The sequence below is a fragment of the Aphidius gifuensis genome, linkage group LG4 (genome assembly GCF_014905175.1).
Source record: "Aphidius gifuensis isolate YNYX2018 linkage group LG4, ASM1490517v1, whole genome shotgun sequence".
Taxonomy (NCBI): domain Eukaryota; kingdom Metazoa; phylum Arthropoda; class Insecta; order Hymenoptera; family Braconidae; genus Aphidius; species Aphidius gifuensis.
In genome coordinates this window covers 21,461,375-21,485,174 of record NC_057791.1, presented here as the reverse complement: position 1 = coordinate 21,485,174, position 23,800 = coordinate 21,461,375, and the positions used below count along the sequence as shown (strand labels likewise).

The 23,800-nt window shown below is 23.2% G+C and overlaps 2 protein-coding genes across 6 annotated transcripts; one reads left to right on the top strand and one right to left on the bottom strand.

Moving 5' to 3' along the window:
- Positions 1–457: 457 nt before the first annotated feature.
- Positions 458–7,189, bottom strand: LOC122855656 (chondroitin sulfate synthase 1). Of its 3 annotated transcripts, XM_044157191.1 has the most exons (10): positions 6,986–7,189; positions 6,572–6,882; positions 6,195–6,499; positions 5,941–6,103; positions 5,264–5,703; positions 3,358–4,369; positions 2,825–2,965; positions 2,603–2,759; positions 2,151–2,507; positions 600–2,077 (listed from the first exon to the last, which is right to left on the bottom strand). In XM_044157191.1, exons 6-10 carry the CDS (start codon positions 4,123–4,125, stop codon positions 1,122–1,124), a joined length of 2,379 nt encoding a protein of 792 aa, XP_044013126.1. In that variant the 5' UTR covers positions 4,126–4,369; positions 5,264–5,703; positions 5,941–6,103; positions 6,195–6,499; positions 6,572–6,882; positions 6,986–7,189; the 3' UTR covers positions 600–1,121. The 3 variants fall into 3 exon arrangements, with proteins under 3 accessions (XP_044013125.1, XP_044013126.1, XP_044013127.1); XM_044157190.1 differs by lacking the exons at positions 5,941–6,103; positions 6,195–6,499; positions 6,572–6,882; positions 6,986–7,189 and having other exon boundaries at positions 458–2,077; positions 5,264–5,867; XM_044157192.1 differs by lacking the exons at positions 5,264–5,703; positions 5,941–6,103; positions 6,195–6,499; positions 6,572–6,882; positions 6,986–7,189 and adding an exon at positions 5,017–5,212.
- Positions 7,190–8,803: 1,614 nt separating this feature from the next.
- Positions 8,804–23,484, top strand: LOC122855655 (heterogeneous nuclear ribonucleoprotein 27C). Of its 3 annotated transcripts, XM_044157187.1 has the most exons (7): positions 8,804–9,013; positions 10,131–10,338; positions 10,438–10,624; positions 10,841–10,923; positions 11,377–11,767; positions 12,282–12,482; positions 14,052–17,718. In XM_044157187.1, exons 1-7 carry the CDS (start codon positions 8,976–8,978, stop codon positions 14,279–14,281), a joined length of 1,338 nt encoding a protein of 445 aa, XP_044013122.1. In that variant the 5' UTR covers positions 8,804–8,975; the 3' UTR covers positions 14,282–17,718. The 3 variants fall into 3 exon arrangements, with proteins under 3 accessions (XP_044013122.1, XP_044013124.1, XP_044013123.1); XM_044157189.1 differs by lacking the exons at positions 12,282–12,482; positions 14,052–17,718 and adding an exon at positions 23,170–23,484; XM_044157188.1 differs by lacking the exon at positions 12,282–12,482 and having other exon boundaries at positions 8,806–9,013.
- The last annotated feature ends 316 nt before the right edge of the window (positions 23,485–23,800 follow it).

Genomic DNA, 23,800 nt, shown 5'->3' with positions numbered 1-23,800 from the left:
CAAGTATTATCTAATACAAAAATTTTGAAGTATTTTAATTTTTATATAACAATAATTAATGACGAGAAAATAATTTTTTTTTATTTCTAAAAATAAAGTTGTAGTAATAATCAAATACTTGCTGCTGTTTTTTTTTATTTTTATTAACACTATTTGTTGTAAAAAAATAAAATCAAAGATTCTCAAAGATAAATATTTCAAGAGCTTAAAATATTTTCGATTATTGAAAATTTATTTAAAAACAAACTGATGCGCTGAAATTTCCAAAATTTTTTAGGCAAGTACTTGTTAATATAATGAATTGTAAAAAAAAAATTCAAAATAAAATAAGCATTATTTATTATAAAAAAAAAATTAAAAAAAAAAAAAAAAAATTAAATTAACAAATAAATTGCTTTAGCAATATAAAAAATTGAAAAGCAAAAAAAAAAATAAATTAATGTAATTGACAGGATAATTTTATTTTGATGTAATTTAATTAAAATATAATTGATAAAAAAAAAATTGTTTAAATGTTTTTTTATTGGTACCTTTAACCAAATCAACAAAATACAATCGAAAAATAATTTTTTTATTTAATTTTTTCACTCTTGCCTCGATATTTTCATGACAATAATTTTTGCAAAAATATATTGAGTATTTTTCAGATCACTGGAGATTCATAAAAAATATACTACAGTAAAAAAAAAAAACAATTTTTTTATAATAATAATATTTATTAATTTATACAGTTAAAAAAAAAAACACAACGCGTACTGAGTCTTGATTTTTTTGTTTAATTTTTTTCATTCTGAATGGCCGATTTGACTAGACAGAGTTACTCGGCTGCAAGACTCAATTCAGCACTGACTTTAATTTAAAATAAACACTTTTTAAAACGTTCTAATTATTATAAAAGATATTGCTCTATTTTTGTTTATTCTAATCCTAAAAAATATTATAACATGACCAGTAACATCAAGATGATAAAAATTACAATTTCTTATTTTATTTCATCAACTAAAAACTAATAAATTAATTATTTCTTGATGTTACTGATCATGCATTGTATCACCAATTCGTAACTAACGAATTTATATTAATTAATTATCTAAAAATAAAATAATATATCTACATTTATATTATCCTCCAGATGCAATTAATTTTATTCGTTTATCACTAGCATATTTTAAATAATTTGGATTATTATAAATAATTTTAGCAAGTGCTTGTGTACTACCTAAATTTTCTTCTCTAGTACCTTTACACATTGACAATTGGCTATTTGATAAATTACTATCACACTCAGCATCATGATAAACATGAATTAAATGTACGTCTGGTGATCTAAATACTTTGACATTTGATTTAATTGATTTTTCAAAAAAATCAACATCCTCCTGTCCCCATCCAGTTATGGATGTATTAAAACCACCAATTTTTAAATAATCCCGTTTGTAAATTGACACAATACCAAATCCAAATTGTCGCCAATAACCAGTATCTTCATTAATCGTAAAATGATCATAATAGCTATTATTTCTATGGACAATTTTTGGATTAAATTGACTAAATACTATTGGAAAATAAATTTGTTTATCAATAATTGTATTATAACGTATTTTAACAAGTGATTCAGCTTTAAATACAATATCAACATCAATAAAAAATAATAAATCATCATCATTTGATAATGATACACCAGTATTAAGTGCATTTGCACGTGAAAAATTATTATTATCATTAATAATAATATTTATTATTGAATTTTTATAATTTAGTTTAAAATTTTTTATCAATTCAATTGTTTTTTTCATTGAATCATCAGCTTTATACGGATAAAGTATCACAATTAGTTCAGTTTTTTCACCTGTTATAACACATACGTCTTTATAATTATTTAAAAATCTTTTGAAAATATTATGTCGTCCAGACAATGGCAAAATAAATTTAATTAATTTATCTTTTATAGATACAGGTTTATTTGATGATGATGATGATAATGATGGGTATCCAAGAAGACCAGAATAAAAATTATTTGGTGAATTTTTTTGTTCATCAATATCTTGGTAATTACCAATTTCTCTTGTTTCAAATTCTGTTGATAAAATTAATAATTAATGATGATAATTAATGATGATTAAATGTAATTATTGAAAAATAAATTTTACCAGTAAAATGCTGATGAACATAGACATGACGACGTACAGGTAGAGTGACTTTTCTTCCTCTGTATTTTCTATAAACAAGTAGTAGATCTAAAATTGTATCAGCACCATAAGCATCAACTCTACGATAGCCATATAGAGCTGAACGTTCTTCAACAATACGACCACGTTGTCTTGAGCAGGCATTTATTGAATCCATAACTTGTCTTGTGATATCTTCAAGACCTTCTTTAACATCACTGTGAATTCTTCTTCTTGGATTTGAATCAGTTAAACTATACTCTGAACGTGCTAGAAAATCCCATGGTACCACTTCTTCCTCAGATGTTGGCTTGAAACTCATTAGTCCAGCTGGTACTCCTTGAAATTCAAAATATAAAAATTAATTTAATTGACAACATTGTCTTACAATAATTGAGTTGTCTTTTTTATTTGAAAAAAAAATTAAAAATTACCAAGAAGTTCAATATTTCGTAATGGATCTATTTCTGTTTTATTTTCTAAAAGTTCATTTTTTAAATCTTTAACAGACATTCCCAATTGTTGAGCCATTGTATAAATATCTCGATGTAAATTTAATATTTCTTGTTTATAATCTTGAATTTTTAAACCCTAAAAAGTAAATTTTAATTTTTGTTAATTAATTTTTATTTTTGATTTATTATTAGCTTACTTACTTTCATGTAATTATGAAGTCTATACATTTTTTGTGGACTTTTAACTGGATGAAGTGTGATAGCTCTATGTACTTCTTTTCTTTTTAAATTACCACTAAATGCTTGCTCACCACTACTGTTGTGATAAAGAATTGACTGCATCTGCAAATTGATAAAAAAATTATCTTTAATACTGAGAATAATTTCATCACTATAAAATAATTAATCTTTTATTCTTTATCATTATCATAATGATTCTAGCTAAAACATTATCAAGAAAGAGCAAGATTTAAAAAATATTATATTCATCAACTTATTCGTCTGATGATTTAAAAGTAAAAAAAAATTAAAATAACAAAAATAATAAGACAAAATTAATTAACATTACTATGTTAATTAAAATAATTAAATTGCTTTAAAAAATATTTATATAATCAAGGCTTGTAAACCGGTTAAAGATCAAAGTGAATTTTTTAAATTTCCACATCTTGACACAAAAATTATTTGTGACATCAACAAAATTCAATATAAAATTTTTGCATCAATATATTTACCTCATAGCTCCATGTACAAGGTATCCCAGCATATTTTTTAACACACCTACCAAGTTCAACATCTTCATGTGTTGTATAAAGATTTTTTAAACAATCCTTAGTATGTTCAACAATTCTTCTTAATGTTTCTCTTGAAAATATAACACCAGGTCCACCCATACAAAAATTTTCATCATATTCAAGTGATAATAATCCAAATTCTTCTGAATTACCACGTCCAGCTTGTCCAATGTACCATGCTTTTTTAGAGTCAATTGATTTTAATAATTTTTCTAAACGATCTGTTCTAATATAAACATCATCATCAGCACGAATAAACCATTCATATTTATCACCAAAATTATTCCACATGTATTGTAACATTAAAAATGATTTTTTTTGTGGTGGATAACCATCGTCAACAGTTGGTAGTGTAACAAGTGGTAAACTTGGACAATTATCTGGTAATAATGAATATTCTGATGAAAAAAATGCTATGTTACCTGGTACCGTCTTGCCCCAAGTTTCAAATACAGCTTTTGCTCTTGTACTTAAATATTTTTCAGCAGTCATAACACCAACAAATACAAGATTACTATTTGTTTTATTAATATCAATATTATTAATCATTGATATAGTTTTTTTTTGTGGTAATTGTTTATTTTTTGTTAATATATTTGTTGAATAATTAATTGATTTATTTAAACGATAATTAATTATAATTGTTCCTATCAAAAAGCCTATTGTTAGGCCTAAAATGGCACTTCCAAAACCACGTCGTCTACGCATCACTGAATGATCCGTCACCGAGACAAATTTTTAATAAATAATTTATTAATTTCGACATTATTTTTTATTTTTTTAATCATTAGCTTTATTGATATATTTCTCATTGATTCCATAGTCTTTTATTTCCTTTTTTAATTGTTAATTTTTAAATATTAATTTCAATAAATTCATGTAGTTTTGGAGATAACATGATTCTTCAATAAACAAAGACAGTCTTTATTTATTTTGTCTATTTTAAATTTATCTGAAATCATAAAATTTAAAAGCTACTGTTATTCGCATGACGAAAATCATTATTGTGGGGAAAAAAAAAAAAGATTAATTTATTTGAGGAAAAATAAAGTATATTTTTTTATCTAAAAAAAACTGAGGAAACAATTAATTATATTAAAAAATTTTTGTAGTTTTAGTAGAGTACATGTGTTTAGAATTAAAATTTACAAAAAAATTTAAAAATAAAATTATTGTTAACGAGGTCACACACGTGTCAATCAATTTTCAAGGCTTTAATTTTTTTTTTTTTTTTGAGTAATTTTTTTTTCCATGACAGTGGAAGTTCAATTGTATAAAGAAAAAAAAAAACATTAAATGATGTGCAAAATAATATAAAAATCATTATTTAAAGATTCTTGAAGACACCGTTATTATTTTATAGCAACAGTTCGTGGGGGTTTCACCTCTTACGGTTGTTTTTTGTTGCCTTTTAACAGTCACTTATCTTGATTCGCGTGATAAAATTTAAATAATTATTTATTATCTATATAGAAAAATAGAAAAAAACCAGATAGTAATTCCCAAGGAATAAAATAAATAACAAAAAATGATTAATTACAAACTACTCTTGGATAAACCCATGCGTCAAATAAAAAAAAAAAAAAAAAATACTCACACGCTTTTAATATATCCGTTCACACGAATTTCATTTACGCACGTAAAAAAGAAAAAAATCTAAACCAATTAAATCCCTCCTCAAAGACAACTCCACTATTTACAGATATTTTTTTCTTGTCTCTATCATTGATAAGATAATTTTTAAAGCAAATTCATTTGCCATGTATATATATTTTTTTTTGATAATTAAAATCCGAAAATCATGATGATATTAATGTTAAAAAAAGACGAAAAATTTAATGATCACCTTGCAGATATTGGAGTACCAAATGAACCGGTTTGTCATATCCAAAAATTGTTAAAACATTTTTCAATAAAATATACAATATCACTGTTCTTTTGTAATTATTTTATGTTGAACTTGTAACAACACTGTCTCACGGTCGAATGAATAGACGATTAAAATACTGATCGAGACAGTCTTTGCTTATTCTAAGGAAGCTTAACTCCTCCGTTCTTCTTCGTATTTCTTCGTATCTTATGTTGTTTTTTTTTTCTCTTATATTGAATAAAAAAATTATTATTTTTTTTTTATATCTTCCACTTGGTTCTTCAGGTCTATTCTCGAGAACCGCGTGGGATCGACTGATGAGCCGCGATGCCAACCAAGTGGTGTGTAGCTGGATGGCACAGTCACAACTAAAGACAGTCTCAATCGGCTGTACGTGATCAGAGAGGATGCTTTAACTGTAACACATAACATCTTGACGATGAATGCAACATATATTTATGTGCCTTTGATCCTTTACCTCATTCTTCATTTTTTTTTTTTCAATATTTTATTGTGTATATAAGCAACAACTTTTATTTTCTACTCTGATGTAATGAAAGTGTTAAAATATATTTTACAACTGTTAATTAAACTACTTATTGTTGTTAATTTGTTTTTCAACCTGTTTTGTTTTTCTTTTCTAATTTACTCACATCATTTTGTTGATAAAAAATTGCAATAGAGTCATTTAATTTCAATCAATAACCAAGGTCATGATTTGATATACATATACAACTGGTTTTTAATTTTCCGGAAGTGTTACTGACCCTTTCATCCTCAGCTGCACTCTCGAAATTATCGAAAAATTATTGCCATCTGTAAAATTAATTTTTCTTTCGTTAGAAATTTTTATCATGTTCAATTAACAACATCTAGACTTGAGTAATAATGTTTTTTTTTTGCTTACATAATTATTGATGAATCATTAGTTAGTGTATGACTGATGATTGTTTAATTTTAATGACTATTATAATTTAAATATAACTGTAATATTGTCATTAAAGCAAGAATAGTAATAGGTAACTAGACACGGAAATGTGCGTGCAATTGTTGAAGAGCAATTTGTCAATTGAAGCTCAGCAGAGTGAGCAAGATGAAGCATCTCTTGTCTGATGTCTTTTTTTTTATTGCTCGTTCTCACAATGGTATATATTTTATTTTTTTATTTTTTCGAAACATGTGGCTCATGGAAATTCTTTTGAAAACTGATACCTAAGGAAGGGAAATATTTTTTTATGTTACATATGTATGAGAGTAACCAAAGAGCAGTATAAAGTAGCCAACCTGTTTATTTTCAGCATCTTGTTAAGTCATCTCTGAGAAATAAAATAAAAAAATTATGGTCGGAGGAATCAAAGGTCCACATGATGATGCTGTTGCTTTTTTTTTTTTTGGACTGGATTTTTTATTTTTATCTTTTAGTCCTTGAATATCGAGCAGACGAGACTGTATTAGGGGAACATGCCAGAATATATTTTTCTAGCCCCCTTCTCCGCCCATATTTTTTTTATTTAATTTTATTCTCAATGTCTGGATTTTGGACTATAACTTTTCGATGATACATTGAGCATACATCCTCGTTTCTTTCTTACAAACTGGAATAAATAAAAAAAAAATACTTTAAAATGATAAATTCAATAGATTTGTATTTTTTTTTTCATTTCTTTTTGTATTTATCATCTAGACAGGTAGACTTACTTTTTTATAATTTAGATTTGTTGGATTATTTTGAGAATAGTACATCGTAACTTGAAATAATTCCTACCGGAAATTCAACTGTGAACTGCCTGTACTTATTCAATTATCCAATGAAATCATGACATCCGCATATTCTCATTTTTATTTATTTTTTTCTTCATATCAATAATGCTGATAAATATTTTTAACATCATGTTTCTAATATTTTTTTTATTACCTTAAAACAAATATAGAAATTTAAAAATAAAGTACAATTTTTTTTTATAGAAAAGAAACATGAAAATTTGTGTTTTAGTTTTAAAATTTTTTAAAAATTGTAAAATTATAAATTTTTATTTTTACTATTGCAAATACTTTTATACTGATAATTTCGCTTTGCCAAAAATTTTTTTTGTATTTGTTAAATGTTATTGATGCTAGTTAAATTGCAAATAAATATACATAGTTTTTTCTAACTTTTTATTTACGCTATTATTTTGAATGTTGTAAAAATAATTTTATTGCAAACTTGCGTTATTGGCGTTTATTTACGATGGTATTTTTTTTTTCTTTTTAAATAGATATATTTTATTTTTATGGTAGTTTTATGGTTTTATTTTACAATATGATTTTATTGTTGATTTATTTGTTGGTATTATTTTTTTATTGGTTGAAATATGAATCGTTAAAATAAAAAATATTGTGTGGTCAGTTAAATAATAATGGTGTGTTGAAAATAACTACTTGTTTTATTTTTTTTTTCAAATAAAATATCTGTGAATCCTAGTTGAGCATCACTGAATAATAACTATGGTGATTGTAAACAAGTTTTTATATATTTTTATATGGTTCTCCGTTGCATTTTACAATGAAAGGGTTAATTAAATTTTTTTCTCCACGACTGTTATTTTTACTATTCCAAATTATTATGAAAATAATTTGCCAATAATTCAATAAATCATTCAATATGTTAAAAAACTTAAACAAAAATCTAAAATATTATTTTAAAAATATTTAAAATTATTATTAACGTGATAAATTGTCAATTTAACAATTTGACATTTTTTATTTTTCAAACAATTTGCCGGTTTGCCGCGCATTTCCAAATTTAACATGGCGAATTTACCGGCTGTCGAAAGGCTGTTGAACTTTTCTCTCGAAAAAAAAAAATAATAACATTTCCTAAAAATGACAAAAACAACATTAAATTATTAAATTTTTAATTTAAAATAAAATTAAAAAATTAATTATCCAATACTATGACAATTACCAATAATTATTTTTTGTATTATTTACTTTTTTAAATTAATTAAAATTGATAATTCAAATTTCAAGGTCATTCACTTATCATAATATTTGCATAATCAACAATCATATTATCATCACATTATTAAATATTTTCAGTCAACAAATAATCATCACTTGACACAATAAAAAATTACAAAATAAATTAAATTTTATCTCAATTAATTTACAGCTGTCAATCTGTCATTGAACCGAATTGTATTTATTTTTTTTTTATCATATATCATCCTTTTTTTTTTTTCTTCAAGATCAACCTGTGTACGGCACTGACCTGCGTGCGCAATTAAAAAAAAAAAAAAATCCAACACAAAAAAAAAAAAATAACAAACAAGTCAAAAATAAAAATTTAAAATTAATATAAAAAGAAAAATAAACAATTAAATAAATCAATAACAAATAAAATAATTATATTTATAGATGAATAAATGATAATTGATTGTTTAAAAATTAATGATAAAAATTTAGGGTTGCTGATTTGATTAATAAAAAAGGGGGAAAGAGGAGAAAGAGGCGGGAAGTGACGCGCGTCTCATCGTTACGTTTACATTTCGGCTTTGATCGCAACGTCCCAACGTCGCTCTTGTTCTTCTTGGGTTGTTAACCAGACTAGGAAGCCATTAGCCTTGTTCGCGCTCAGCATCGTGCCATATTTTTACACGCGTCTTGACAAACGTGAAAATATTCTGATAGTTTTAAGTGAAATATTATGAGAGTGAAGGTCGAAATGGACGACGATGAAAAGGGGTAAGTTTCATTATCAATAAAAACAAATAAATATATATCTATTTTTATTATTTTTACCGGATAATTTTCATCCTTCCATCTCTCTTGTCAAGATATAAATCCGAAATATTTTTTATCTTTACTCCATTTAATAAAAAAAAAAAATAACTAAAAAAAATAAATTCAATTTTTTTTTTTATTAATTATATATTTTAATTAATTCATTTATTGACTTTTGGCATTTTTTAATATTTAATAATGGCGGACAAGATTGTTTGTGACTCCACGCACCAAATTTAAGATTTTTTTTTTTTTTTTTTTCCTTTTTTTACTTCCTTCTACGAAGCGTGGTTTTTTCTTTTTTTTTTTTAATCTGATGCCGGTTACGCATCATGTCTCGTCAGTCACAAAAAATATCTCTTCAAAAAAAAAAAAAAATCAAATTTATATTTCTAATATTTTTGTATCATTGATAAATTTGTATTTTAATATTTTTTTTTATGTATGCTCCAAAAATAGTAATTGTTTCCAAGAGTTTTAATTTAATGAAAAAAAAAAAAAAAATGTAAAAAAAAAAAAAGAAGGGTGAAAGTATAGCATTGTGCCGGTAGTCGCGTTGCTTTCCATCCTTGGTTTCCCCTTCCCCGCCATTTTGCTTTACCAGATATTTTTATTATTATTATTATCATTATTTATTTATTATTATTATTATGATAGCTTGTGAGAAAAGTAACGCCATGAAAGATAATACAATTCGAGAAAAAAAAAGCCATTTTTTTTTGCTATTTTATATGTATTTATTAGATTTTTTTTAGATGAAAGAAAATATCCTAAATTAATTTTTTTTTATCATTAATTTAATGATGATTTTTAAGTATAATTTAATGATGATAATAATGAGTAAATATTCTGGTACCCATTGACTCAAATATTGAATGTATTTTTTTATTTTTAAATATTTATTTTATCGATATTTTATTGAATTGAGATAAGAGCTATCAGTTTTTTTTTTTTTATTTTTTTTTATCAGCTAAAATAATAATATATATTTATGCTGACATGATTATATTGTTATTGCGCAGACTCAAGGTTTAAGAGTAATGTTTATTAATGTTGTATAAATTTTTATAATTTACAGAAAATTGTTTGTTGGTGGTTTGTCTTGGGAAACAACGCAAGATAATTTGCAGCGTTATTTCAGTCGTTATGGCGAAGTTATTGACTGTGTTGTTATGAAAAATAGCGAATCTGGACGTAGTCGTGGATTTGGATTTGTAACATTCAGTGATCCAGCTAATGTTGGTCTTGTTTTACAAAATGGACCACATCAGCTTGATGGTCGTACAGTAAGTAATTTTTTGATTCGACAAAAATAAATGACAACAAATTAAAAATAATTCATTGTTTGTTGTTGTATGTTTATTAATTTATTTTGTATTTTACAGATTGATCCAAAACCATGTAATCCACGCACTCTTCAAAAGCCAAAACGTAGTGGTGGATTTCCAAAAGTATTTCTTGGTGGTTTGCCCAGCAATGTAACTGAAACTGATCTTCGTTTGTTCTTTGCACGTTTTGGCAAGGTCATGGAAGTCGTTATTATGTATGATCAAGAAAAAAAGAAATCACGAGGTAAGATTTTAATAATTAAAAAAAAGAAAGAAAAGAAAATTTATATAATAATATTTATTGATAGTTAAAAATAATTTTGAATTAAGATTTAAATCTTATTTATTCCTAAGTTTTTTATTTTTAATTAATTCAAAAACAAAAAAAAAAATACAAACAATGTAACATCATGATCATCACTTAAATTAAATCTACAAATGTATAACATTTCGACAACAGGATTTGGATTCTTAAGCTTTGAAGATGAAGACGCAGTCGATCGTTGTGTTGCCGAGCATTTTGTCAACTTGGCCGGAAAACAGGTATAACATATAATCATATAAAAAAAAAAAAAATAATAACTAAACGACAATATATTTTCATGTATCATTTAAATTTATATCTTGTAATTTTATTATTATTTTTAACTAGTATCTAACTAAAGATATCATAGAGTTAAAATTAATATATAATTAAGGATAGCTGTTAAAGATTAATATAAACAAATTAAACAATTGTACAGACAAATAATCAAATCATCTCAAATTGAAAAACAATATTTCAAGTACAATTTGAAATTTAAAAAAATAAAATTTCTATTTATATGTCTGTACAAGTGTTATATATTAAAAGAAAGAAAAAAAAAATAGTTGATAATTAATTTCATATATTAGTAAATAATTAAAAAAATGATATTTAAATAGAAAAAAAAAAAATTCAAAAATTGAATAATAAAAAATCAATACTTATGATGTGCTAATTTGGATTGATTACAGGTTGAAATCAAACGAGCTGAGCCACGTGATTCATCAAGTAAAATGAATGACGGTCATCAAGGTCAATGGGGACCACCACAACAAGGTGGACCACAAATGGGTATGGCTGGTAATATGGGTCCAATGGGTGGACCAAATGGTCAAATGGGTGGTCCAATGATTGGTGGACCAATGGGACCACCAGGTAACATGATGCAACAGTATCAAGGTTGGGGTGGTACTCCACAAACTGGTGGTTATGCTGGTTACAGTACACAGTACAATGCACAAGGATGGGGTGCACCACCTGGACCACCACAACAACAACAAATACCACCACCACCACCACATCAATGGGGTAGTAGTTATAATGTTCAACCAGCAGCTGCAACTCAAGGTTATGGAAGTTATGGTGAGTCTTTATTTTCAATATTATAAATAATAATAAAATTTATTTATATATATTATATAATTGTTTGTTTATTAAAGCGTATTATTTTATTTATAATATAAATAAAAAATAATAATAACATTAAAATCAGGGGAATTGTTGAATAACATTCGCGACAATAGGCAGTCGATCCACCGATGTTTATTAATTTAATTCGACTGCATGTCTCAATTGTCACTAATGATCACTCAGTCGGTGCGATCGACCAATGATATTATTAATTAATCGATTGATAAGGGGAATAAATAATTAGCTTGAAAAATAATTAAAATTACAAAAAAAAAATAACAATTGAACAAGTAGAGATATTTCTTTTTTTTTTTGCTTTATTTTATTTTTGTTTATTTTTTTTTTTTTTGTGTTATTGAATGAATATTTAAAAAAAAAATTGGTAAATTGATATCGTGGTAGAAATATCGTGAGTTATAAAACAAGAGGATCCGTGACACGTGTTTTGTGTGGTTAATGATCGCAGGTGGGCCGGCGGCGGCCGCTTCAGGGGGTTATGGGCCTACAGCGGGTACTGGTGGGGCTGCGGCAGGTGGTCCCGGTGGTTCCTGGAACTCTTGGAATATGGCACAAAATGGTCCACCACCGGGTAGTCAACCACCACCTCAGCCCCCTCAGCCCAACTCCTCGCAGCCCAACTCCAACTCGAACCCCTCTGGTCCGCAGGGTGAGTCTTCTCAAAGCTCAAAGTCGCACTCATTTGTTACTGTTTTCTATTAATTAATTAATTAATTAATTTTTTTTTTTTTTTTCTTTATTATTTTAATAGTAAATATATATATTTCGTTTTTTTTTTAATTTCGATTTTTATTTTTAAATTCATGTCATTTGACTGAATCGAAATTTTTTTTTTATAAATCTTTGAAAAAATTCTTATTGCAACCAGCAATTTGTAAATTGTAAAATTCAATTTTATTATTATTATTGTATTATAAAAAATCAACCAACTAGAACTGTTGACTTTAATTAATTTTTATAAAATTTTTTTGTCCATTTGACATTTTTTAAATATATTTTTTTTAATACTTATAAAAATAAATAAAAAAAATTGCGCATATTTTTTGCGCTTGTTTTATGTTTATAAAAAAAAAAATTACTATGGTTTAATTGATTTTTTAATTATTTATCTATCTTTGACTCTTCGTGTAGTTTTGTGAAAGGCATGACACTCCCTGCGGAGAATATATAAATTAGTTAAGTTGACCGTTTTACGATAAATCATTTAGAAAAATTGATTAGTGCTAGTGATAATTTAGTGCCAATATGCGACACACGAAAATATTTTTTTTTCATTATTTAAATTATTATTAACAATTGGTTAATAATTGTATTTTTTTTAATCTCTTTGAATTCATTTTTTTTTATTTTAAATCTTTTATTCGCGTTTTTATATATGAATGTTTGGAGACTGCCTTCCCGACGATTTTTTCGTAGACAAATTTATATATTTGTATAAACAATTATTATTATTATTTATCTATTTATTTTTATTATTAATATTACTATTATATTGCTGTTATTATCATTCACGCTTGCCATTCCATAGTATTTTTCCATATCAAAAATAATATATTCATTGCGGTAAATTAATTAATAAACTAAATTATTATTATTTTTTTAATTATCATTATTCAGTATTTAAAAAAAAATTAATATCTTCATGTAGAAATGCATTTTGTCTTGATGCTACACATCAAGAATAAAACAACATTTTAAATTTGTTTTTTAATATTTTAATATTTTTATTTATTGTTTGTTTGAAAATATATATCAACTTCGTAGAGTAGGCTAGTGCATTCCGGTTCTAAATTCCTCAATCTCATTACTCCTATTTTTTTTTTTTTTTTCAAAAAAACAAACATTACAATTTAAATCTAATGATTTCATCGTCAAATTTTCCGTTCGCTTTCTGTCTGCCTGTTAATTTAATCATATTTTAATTATTCTCGTAATTTGTCAGTAAGCTTCTCGATTCATACCTCTATTATTCATTAAATAATAAAAAAAAAAAATTATTTTAAATCATTATAATTGTGCTAATTCATTGGAATAATTATAATTCATCAATTTCTGGTTTTGGTGCTTTTTTGGTTCTTCTTGTGTTGTTTCTAATATTGTTTCGTGTAATATATAAAAATAAGATTTAAAAAAAAATCACAAGTCTTCGTTAAAATTAGAGAAAAAAAAAAAAAAGTTTTAGTAGGGAAATGAGTATTCGAACGTGTGGGTGTTTCAGGTGATATGTACTCAAGGCAAACAACAGGCTCTGGTGCTCCAGGATCGAGCAGCAGTTCAGCTAAAACTCCCGATTATACTGGATATACTGGGTATACTGGTAGTTTTGCTGAAACAAATTATCCACAACGCTCTTATCAGGCTGCAGATAGCAACCAAGGTGGGTATGCTGCCAGCGCTCCAAAACCTGGTCAGCAAGGCTTTGATTACAAAGAGTGGCCCACATCATGACCATTTTAATTCATTCGCGATTTAAAATGATTAAAATGTGCACACACGACAAATTAAAACCCTTGTTAGCATGATTTTTTTTTTTTTTTTAATTATTTTTAAATCATTTTTATTATAATATTTTATCACTTATTTTTTTTCTTATAATTATTTCAATAAATAAATAACAAACAATCAAATTTTAATGTTTTTATTTTATTTTTTTTTCATCTAATAAATTTTGACAATAGTTTATTTTGTTTTTTTTTGCTTTGAAAATTAATAGTACATGAATTTAATCATTTTATACGATCAGAAAATAAAAGGAAAATGTAAAAAAAAAAAAAAAATGAAAATATGATGAGGTCGTGTAAGTGAGTAAATAAAAAAGAAAAAAAAAAATGATAAAAAATCCATGCTTAACAAGGGAGCACTTTTTTTTCGGAGGCGCTGGGAATGATGATGGTTGTCTAATTAAAATAAAAAAATACAAGAATTAAACTGTTTAGGTAGTTGAAAAAAAAAAAAGAAAAATAAAAAAAAAATATATACAGTTATTGTCAGGGTCAAATAATCGTTGATTTAAACTAACATAAAATGAAAAAAAAAAAAAAAAACACAAAATACGAGCGAGCGCGAGCGATAATTTTTACGAAAAAAAAAATAAATAAAAAATAATAATAATAATATTAAAAATTTAAACATGATGTACGGGGGATGCATGAAGATTCTTTAAGAAAAAAAAATTTAGTTAAAAAAAAAATGTACAATTTTTATACGTACATTTGTTCCACTTTTAATTGTTTATTTTTTTTTTTAATTAATTTTTTTTTTTTAAACGTAACGATAATAAATAAAATACATCACGCGATGATAAAATGAGAATTTAAAGAAAAATGATAATATTTAAAGTAAAATAAATTGATTAAAAATAAATATACCGTTCAATAGAATTATTGCATTGGCAATGAATGCCTTTAAGACATCTTTAAAATCCACGTTTTTTTTATGTAAACTAATTATAATTAGGTAATCGAATTAATGGAATGAGTTTAAAAAATAATAAATAAAAAAATAGATAGAAAGAAAAAATAAAATATACAAAATCTAATTATTGAATTGATACTACTTTTGAAGTAACAAGGTTCACTGGCTGATCTTTATTATTTTTTTTAACATATAATTATTATTGAATGAGAGAAATATTGATTAAAAATATAAGTTTATAAATGAGTGACTTAAAATTAAAGAATAAAATCATTTTTTTTTTTTTTTTCGTGTTTGTCATTTTGACAACAGTAGCTGGCTACCACAGATTGTTTTCCAATTTATACATTTTTTTAATTATTTTTAATGATAAAAAAAAATTTTTTCTCTCTTTATTTCAAATTGTCCAGAGCAAACTGCGGAATTACTAGCACTGAATCAACAACGTTATCAAGAATTACGTCAACAACCAACAAAAGAAAAATTTATTTCAACGCCTTTAATTTAATTATAATGTTAATTAATAATACCGTGCCAATTAAAATATAATTGTTTTCTAAAAATATATAAATTAGATTTAAATAAACTAAAGGATATATGATATTTTATTAAAAAATATTTTACAAAAAATATACATATACCTTTAATGTTAAATAACAAAAAATTTTAGTATCCAAATTTTGCTCTTGAGACAGTACTATGTACATTTCCATTTATATCATTAATTTTTTCATTTAATAACAATATTTATCTTTATTTTGTATTTTTTATTTTTTTTTTTTTCTAATTAATAATTTGTCGTCAATAGGTTTTAAATTTAGTAAATTAAAAATAACAACGGGTTTTATTGTAAAAAAAAAATTCTTCCGTACGACAATTGTAGTTGAAACAAAAAAAAAAACTTAATTCTTTAAGCAATTGTTCATAATAATTATAATTTTTTTTGTTCTTTTAAGTCGCAATTAGCATAAAGTCTATTGATTCATATCAACAAATTATTTCAGGGTCTTTTTAGTATTTTATTAAAATTGTTATTTTTTTTAATTTATCTCCATTATGATCGACTACATCTCAATTGTCGTTGAAACACTTAGCAATAATTAGAAAAAAAAAAATTGATAATAAATCTATTATAAAATAGCTAAGTTTATTTCTTTTTTTATTTGTTTTTTATTATGGCACAATAATTTTTAAACTATATATCAACTGACAACTGTATAAGATGATTGCTATATTAAGGTGTTTATAAATTTTAGACTGGCGAGACTGAGTTTATCATTGATATGTAAATTTAATTAGTGGAACGGCTTGAATAATAATTTAACAAAAAATAAAAAGATGTCTTAAAGGCATTTATCCATTTAAATGCGTAGCAAAATAAAAATATGATTGAAAAGTAAGAATAACCAAGTGGTTGATATGATAGAGTGGTTAGGTGAGAAAAGGGGGCACCGATCTGAAAAGTCTACCTGATTAAAATATATGGCTTTATTATATTTACTCTGTAGGGTTTACCATAGACCTAAAAAAAAAAAGATAATATTTCTAAATGCGGCGGCTCTTTCATTATAAAATTTAAAATAAAAATAAAAAAATAATACACAACTCGCAGTTTCATTGCCAGGCGAGCCGAGTTAATATATATAAATATATATTTTTAAAGAAAAAAATAAGAAAAACATATTCTGTACAATTAATCATTTAAATTTGTCATTTGTTTTTTTAATTAATGCAAATTTATTTAGCTCTTAAATCAATATGCATTTCATTTTTTTATATAACTATATATATAAATATGTTTTTTTATTTTTTTTTTTTATTTTAACATTGTGATCAACGCGGCTCGTTTAGAAAATAAAAAAACATATAATTCTGGGATCAAGTTGATACATTTAATAATTAAAATTGCGTAATTAAAGTAAAAAAAAAAGTCGATAAGAAAAAGGGAGCTCAATCAAATTACCCTTTTGTGTACTAATAAAATTCAATATATAAATTTAAAAAAAATACGCATTTACATTAAACATATTTAAAATAAAAAAACACTGAATTTTAAAACACAAATTAATTAAAATTAATAAATTTAAAAATAATTAAAGAGTCTAAAATTAATAAATAGGCAAATCGACATGTTGTTGATTAATCAAGTAAATAAGAGCTAAAGTTAATAAGAAAAAAAAAAAAATAATAATACCAATAAATAATTTGATTTTAAACAAAAGAAATAATTTAAAAAATAAAATCGTGATCGATACGTTATTTATTAATGTGGAGTAAAAATAAAAAATAAGAAAAGGGGTAGTAGAAATTATGCATCGTTTTTATTTTAATTCTTTTTTTTTTTTGAATCTAAGGCTGTCCATCTCATCTTATCTGTAATGTAATATATCTACAAGTAAATATATATATTTATGGAACAGAAAAAAAAGAAAAAAAAAAAATTGAGATAATGTTTAAAACAGAACCATTAGTGCTAACCTATTGACTATGAAAAAAAATATTATTATTATTATGATTATTATGATTATTATTGTCTTCATTATTATCTATCAGTAAATAAAGTTTTTATGAATTAAAAAAAAAAACAATTGAATTAAGCAAAAGTAAATCATTATTAAAAAAATAGAATAAGTTTTTTAAATTTATTAGTGTCAAATTATGATAATTAAATAATTATAAATACCAACAACAATTTATTCAAGAGTAAATATATTTTTTTGGATATAATGTATCTTAAAACACACAAAGTATTTTACATTTTCAGATGAAATAATAAATAATCTATGGATTTTCAAATGGATTTAGCAAATTATATTAAAAAAACATAAATAATTTTTAATTTAATTGAGGTATTATGAAAATAAGCTTAATCGTAGACAGTTGATGATTCGTAAATTCTCAGGGTTGTCGATGAAATTTTTCATTTTTTATTTTTATAAATCAATAATTTTTTTTTGGTCTTTGTTGTTAAGTTACAGATTATTTAAAATCCAGTTTTAATCCTTCCTATCTACTGCCCCTCTCCTGTACGCCTTACTCATTTATATATATTAATAAAAAAAAAAATATATATATATTTTTTTTAGTGAAAAAAAAAAAAAATTTAAGACTTTTTTTTTTTTAAATTAATAAACAATATTTGTTTATAGTTTTTTTTTTATTTTTTTAATCTCTTATTGAAATAGGTACCCTCTTGTTGACTAATTCGTAATGCCAATCTTCTAAAAATTAAAAAAAAAAAAGAAAGTAATCTAAGAGTTATTAGACTAAACAAATAAGTCACAATGTTTGACGAAAATATAATTAAATTAAAATTAAAAAAACAAAATAGATTATAATTAAATATAATGAAATATAAAAAAAAAAAAAAAACAATATAATTTACCACGTTGCCTATTATTGTTTTAATTTTTTTTGTTGTAAATTAACTTGGTTGATAAATTCATAATTAAACATTAAAATAAAATTAAAAATCATGGAAATTAAAATCACGGTTTAAAGTTTAATTAATCTACAAAAATAATCATAATATATATTCAATTTTTGGGGTAATATTTAGAGGGAAAAAAGGCCCATTAAAGACTGGTTACATTAGCTAATAAATAATACGTTTTTTGTTTTTTTAAGAATTAATTTCCATGTATTTTAAAAAGTATAAAATATAAATATATTTAGAAAATCGTATATCCGTCAAGATTATTTTTATATTCACTCAGTGTGATTTATATTTGTCTGTTTTTCTTTTTGATTTAATTTAAAAATAATCTATATTAATTAATGATATAATTAACATTGCGATTCAGACTCAATAACGGGTACCTTGCTCTCGTCCCTCCTCCATTTCGATTGTAAAACATCATTAAAAAATTGTTGGTGGATTAATGCGAGTTAATATTACAACAGCCAAAAAATAATAAAAAAGTAATAAAATAATAAATGCCTTTAGCTAAAATCAATTAATAATATAAAAAAAAAAACATAATTAAAAATTCTAAAATAAATTTATGTAGTTTATAAATTACAATTTTCACACAAACATTTAAATACACATACACAGACATAATCATAATCACTGTCAATACGCACATAGACGATAAATTAAAATAAATAAATTGTTTTTTTTTTTTTAATTATAATTATCATTGTTTTATTAAAATAATGATAGAGAAAAAAATTTTTGTGACGAGTTTAAGATTGCGAGTATGCCAGCCACACAATTAAAATTTAATAAAATAATTATATCAGGTTCAAAATAAATTTAAAAAAAAAATTTTTTTAAGTAATTATAATTATGATAATGCAAATTACATCTTGCATTTAATTTATATAAAAGTTAATAACGTTGCTTAGGTAAAGAAATGAATAAGGAAAAAAAAAAATCAATTATAGAAAAATTTAAATGAAAAATTAATTACTGTAATGATCTTGTATACTTGTAACGTTTAGCTTTGTATTTGTAAGATCGGAGGTCCCCTTGGAGCTTTACATACGTAGAATATATTTTATATTTAATTCATGCTGCAAGAAAAAATAAATTAATTAATTAAAATAAATAAAAAAATTAAATAAACACCGACTGAATTAATAAGGTTGGATTATGAAATAGTTTTATCAAAGTAAACCTTGATGCTCGCTCGTTTTTTCATTGTTTAATTTCAACATTTCCAGCAAAAAAAAAAAATATAAAGAAAATTACTAGCAACACAATGAGAATATATTTTTTTTGATATTATTATTAAATTTTTTATTGAATTCGTTATTGCAATTGAAGCCACTTGTTTATCATTCAAATTTTTTTCATATTTTAAATAACTTAAATAAAATATACTCTCATTGTTTTTCTTGTAATTTAATTATAATATTATTATATTTTTAAAATGCCTCCGAGTCTGTGTCACATTTTCATCTAAAAATATAAAATATTTAACAAAAAATAATAATAATATTAATGTGTATGAAAATAATGCATTGAAATAAGGAAATAAAAATGATAACGAATAAAATTTACGGTAAATTAGATAATTTATCTAATAATGGATTTAAATAATTAGAATTTAATAATTAATATTAAAATTAATTAAAAATCAATACTGTCATTATTGTTGACATTATAATACACATTTTTTTAGTAATGTAATGTATGGTTAATATACACACAGACACTTACGAAAAAATAATAAGAAATATGAAGTAAAAAAAAAAAAAAATTTATTGATCACAAATTAAACACGTTGCTTTTATTATTACCCAAAATTTATTTTTAAAAATTATCCTAAACTAAATGTTTTCCATCGTTTTATTTTTTTGATATTTTATTTTTTATTTCGTTTAAAATGCAGTATGGTGGCAAATTATTAATATTTTATTGACATTTTTTCTTAATTATCAAGGCCAATAATTGATTTATATGAAATATATATTTATTAAATTAAATTTTTTTGCTAGATTATTAATTTTTATATTTTTTGAATGGGTTATAATGTAGTTATTAACAGCCAATAATTGTGTTCTTGTTAAAATCATAATTAGTTATTTTTAAAACTCAAGAAAATATGTAGAAAAATGGAGGAAACATCGAGATTAAGAGCTTGAATGTGTGGATGTATAAATAACGACTGATTAAATTCTTAAAAAATACAAATTTAAAGAAAAAAAAAAACAATAAAATGGAGGGAATTTTTCAGCTATTAAGTAATTTGAATAATAATTTTTGTACCACTTAAAAAATATCCTCAAACGTAAAAATAAATAATGCAAAGTTTAATTAAGAATTTCAACAGAGAGTATTGACTATGTTATCATAAATAATATGTAATAAATTAAAAAAAACCAATAACCCTATTTAAAAAAAAAATAATAATTAGTTTAAAAAATTTAATTAAAAAATGTTTTTAAAAATTATAGAAAATGGCAATGACAATATTAATAAAATTTTTCAATCAAATTTAAAAAGTCTAGCATTGAAAAGAAACTTGTAAAGGGAATTTATAAATTTATTTAAAAAATATCATAATTTGTAAATATTTAAATGAAAAATAATAATAAGTCGAGCCATTAATTTTTTAATTTAAAAAAAAAAATAAATAATATTTTCAGTGAATTGTAATTACGTTTATGATCCCTCCTTGATAATAAGTTAATTTACCCAAATGATAAATACTTGCCACTATTTATACAATAATGACTGCTAATTATCAATTGATATGTCAAAATAATAATTTTAATAATATTATATTAACGGTGTTGTAGATTAATTGATATTTAAGATAATATTAATCATCTTGCTAATTATTATTATTATTATAAATTATGTAAGTGCGATAATAATATTGTTATGTTGTAATAATAATAGTTGACAAAATTAATTGATCACTCCTCATTAGATATATAAATATATCATACGTGAAATTATTATTGATTAAAACAAAAATTAAACGAAATATTAAAAAGTAAAATTATTGAAAATTTATTGGAATGTCTCCTTTCATCCTATTAGCAATTTTTTTTTCTTGTTTTTAAATTTAATTATTTTTAAATATTTATTATTTATGGATTTTATATTAATTTTCTTTTTTAATATTTAAATGGCTGGAAAATTTTCGTTGAGATGGAATGTTGGATCGATCGAAAGTCGTATAGATTAAATTTTTTTTTAATTTTTTTTTTTTCTTCATTTAGAAAATTGAAAATAGCAGTTAATTTGTTTCTTTTTGAATGGAATATTTTATGAAATGTTAATATAAATTTAAATTGATTTTTTAAATTTTTTTTCTTGTAGAAATTTATTGTCTGTTTAATTTTATTGATTGACAGTCGATAATTACATTTCGAAATTATAATAAATTTTTTTTTTTCCATCTACAAACTTTAAAATAGAATAAAATAATTATTATTTTTTAAATCATACAGTATTTTATGAAACTTTTAAATATTAAATATGTAATAAAAAAAAAATTTTTTAATTTAAATTAGAACTAAAAAAAGACATCAGGTTAAAAAATTAATTGAATTTTTTTTTAACCAAATAATTATTATTTTTCTTGTTGAAAATTTAATTGTTAATTTATAATTTAAATAAAAAATTCATCAAGTTAAAATGTTGTATATAAAACAACAACAATTGACTGAATATTTCAAAGCATAAATTTTTTAAATTTAAAAATAGAATAATTTTTTTTTACTTATATTTAAATAAAACACAAAACAGTGTTTAATATTTTAAAATAAATTTACATACTGCTCTAAAATTAAAATTTAAAAATAGAATATATAAAAATAAATTAATATAATTAAATTTATAATTAATTTATCGATCCAATTCCTTTTCTGTTTTGTTCAACAGACTCTCTACATCAATTGAAATACAAAACTGAAACTGGAAGCCTGACATTTGTGCTTAATGGAGACTCTGCCCCTGGTCCACAGCGATTTTCCTTATCCCACTTGAATTTTCATCCCTACCGACGCTAGGTGTTGAAAACAGAGAAATTAAATATTTAAAAAAAAAAAAAAATGAACAAGAAGCTTTATATAACAAGATATCAAAAAGACAAAAGAGGTGTCCAAGTATTTCAAATAGAAACAAAAAGCTCGAGTACATTTCAAGCAAATCCTTTATTTATTTTTTTTTCTACTCGTAAGATAGTAATATTTTTTTTTTCATTTAAAAATAACTTGAAAGCTTTATTATTTTACTTTTTTAAATTAAACAAAAAATAAATAATTGTTAATGACATTTGAATATTATATTAATAGATATACAAATGATGAATTAGTTTAAAATTAGCTCTGAATTCAATACCTAGATTAATCCTTGATTATTTATTAATTATTTATAATTATTGTTTAAATAATATTATATAATTTTATATTAATGTGTTTTTAGTAAATAAGTATTACGTTATTTTTTGATATTGTATCAGGAACAACTGGTTATCGAACAACAAATGTCATGACAACAAGTATTTCATCAACACCAGGTACAAATGACACTCATGGAATTGGACCACATCGTGTTGCTTATATAGGAACTTCCCATAGTGCAACTAAGTATCATCCCTATGTTCGTTAGTAATAATAACTATTATTATTATTTTTTTTTTATACTCTTTAAATTAGAAATTTAAGAAAAAGAATCCAAAGTTTTCTTCAAGTTAAATTATTCATAAGTAATGATATTTCTTATTTTTTTTTTTCTAAAAAAAGTATTTAGCTTTTTTAAATATTATTCTCAAGTATTTATATTAAATTTGAAGAATTTTTTATTCATTTAAATAAATGACATTGCTCAATAAACAATGAGCACAAATTAATATAAGATTGTATGTTTAAAAAGAAAAAAAAAAAGATATTTTTTCTACGACAAAAAGAGAAAAAAAAAATACTTAAAAACGTATTTATATTTTTACGTTGTTAGTTTAATTTAATATTATTTAAAAAGCTATTTCGTATTATTATTCATGTATTATCATTTATCTTTTAAAAGTCTTCAAGTTTGTATTCTTTTTTTTTTTAAGTTTATCGTTAATTTTTGTTTTAAATAATTTAAACAAC

Bases quoted from the DNA above. Each gene is read 5' to 3' on its own strand.
- LOC122855656 (XM_044157191.1), bottom strand. From the start codon at position 4,125: ATGCGTAGACGACGTGGTTTTGGAAGTGCCATTTTAGGCCTAACAATA. The intron at 2,966-3,357 runs GTAAATATATTG...ATCAATTTGCAG, and splicing joins CTTGTACATGGAGCTATGAG to ATGCAGTCAATTCTTTATCA. The intron at 2,078-2,150 runs GTAAAATTTATT...TTTTATCAACAG, and splicing joins TGTTCATCAGCATTTTACTG to AATTTGAAACAAGAGAAATT.
- LOC122855655 (XM_044157187.1), top strand. From the start codon at position 8,976: ATGAGAGTGAAGGTCGAAATGGACGACGATGAAAAGGG. The intron at 10,924-11,376 runs GTATAACATATA...GATTGATTACAG, and splicing joins TCAACTTGGCCGGAAAACAG to GTTGAAATCAAACGAGCTGA. The intron at 12,483-14,051 runs GTGAGTCTTCTC...TGGGTGTTTCAG, and splicing joins GAACCCCTCTGGTCCGCAGG to GTGATATGTACTCAAGGCAA.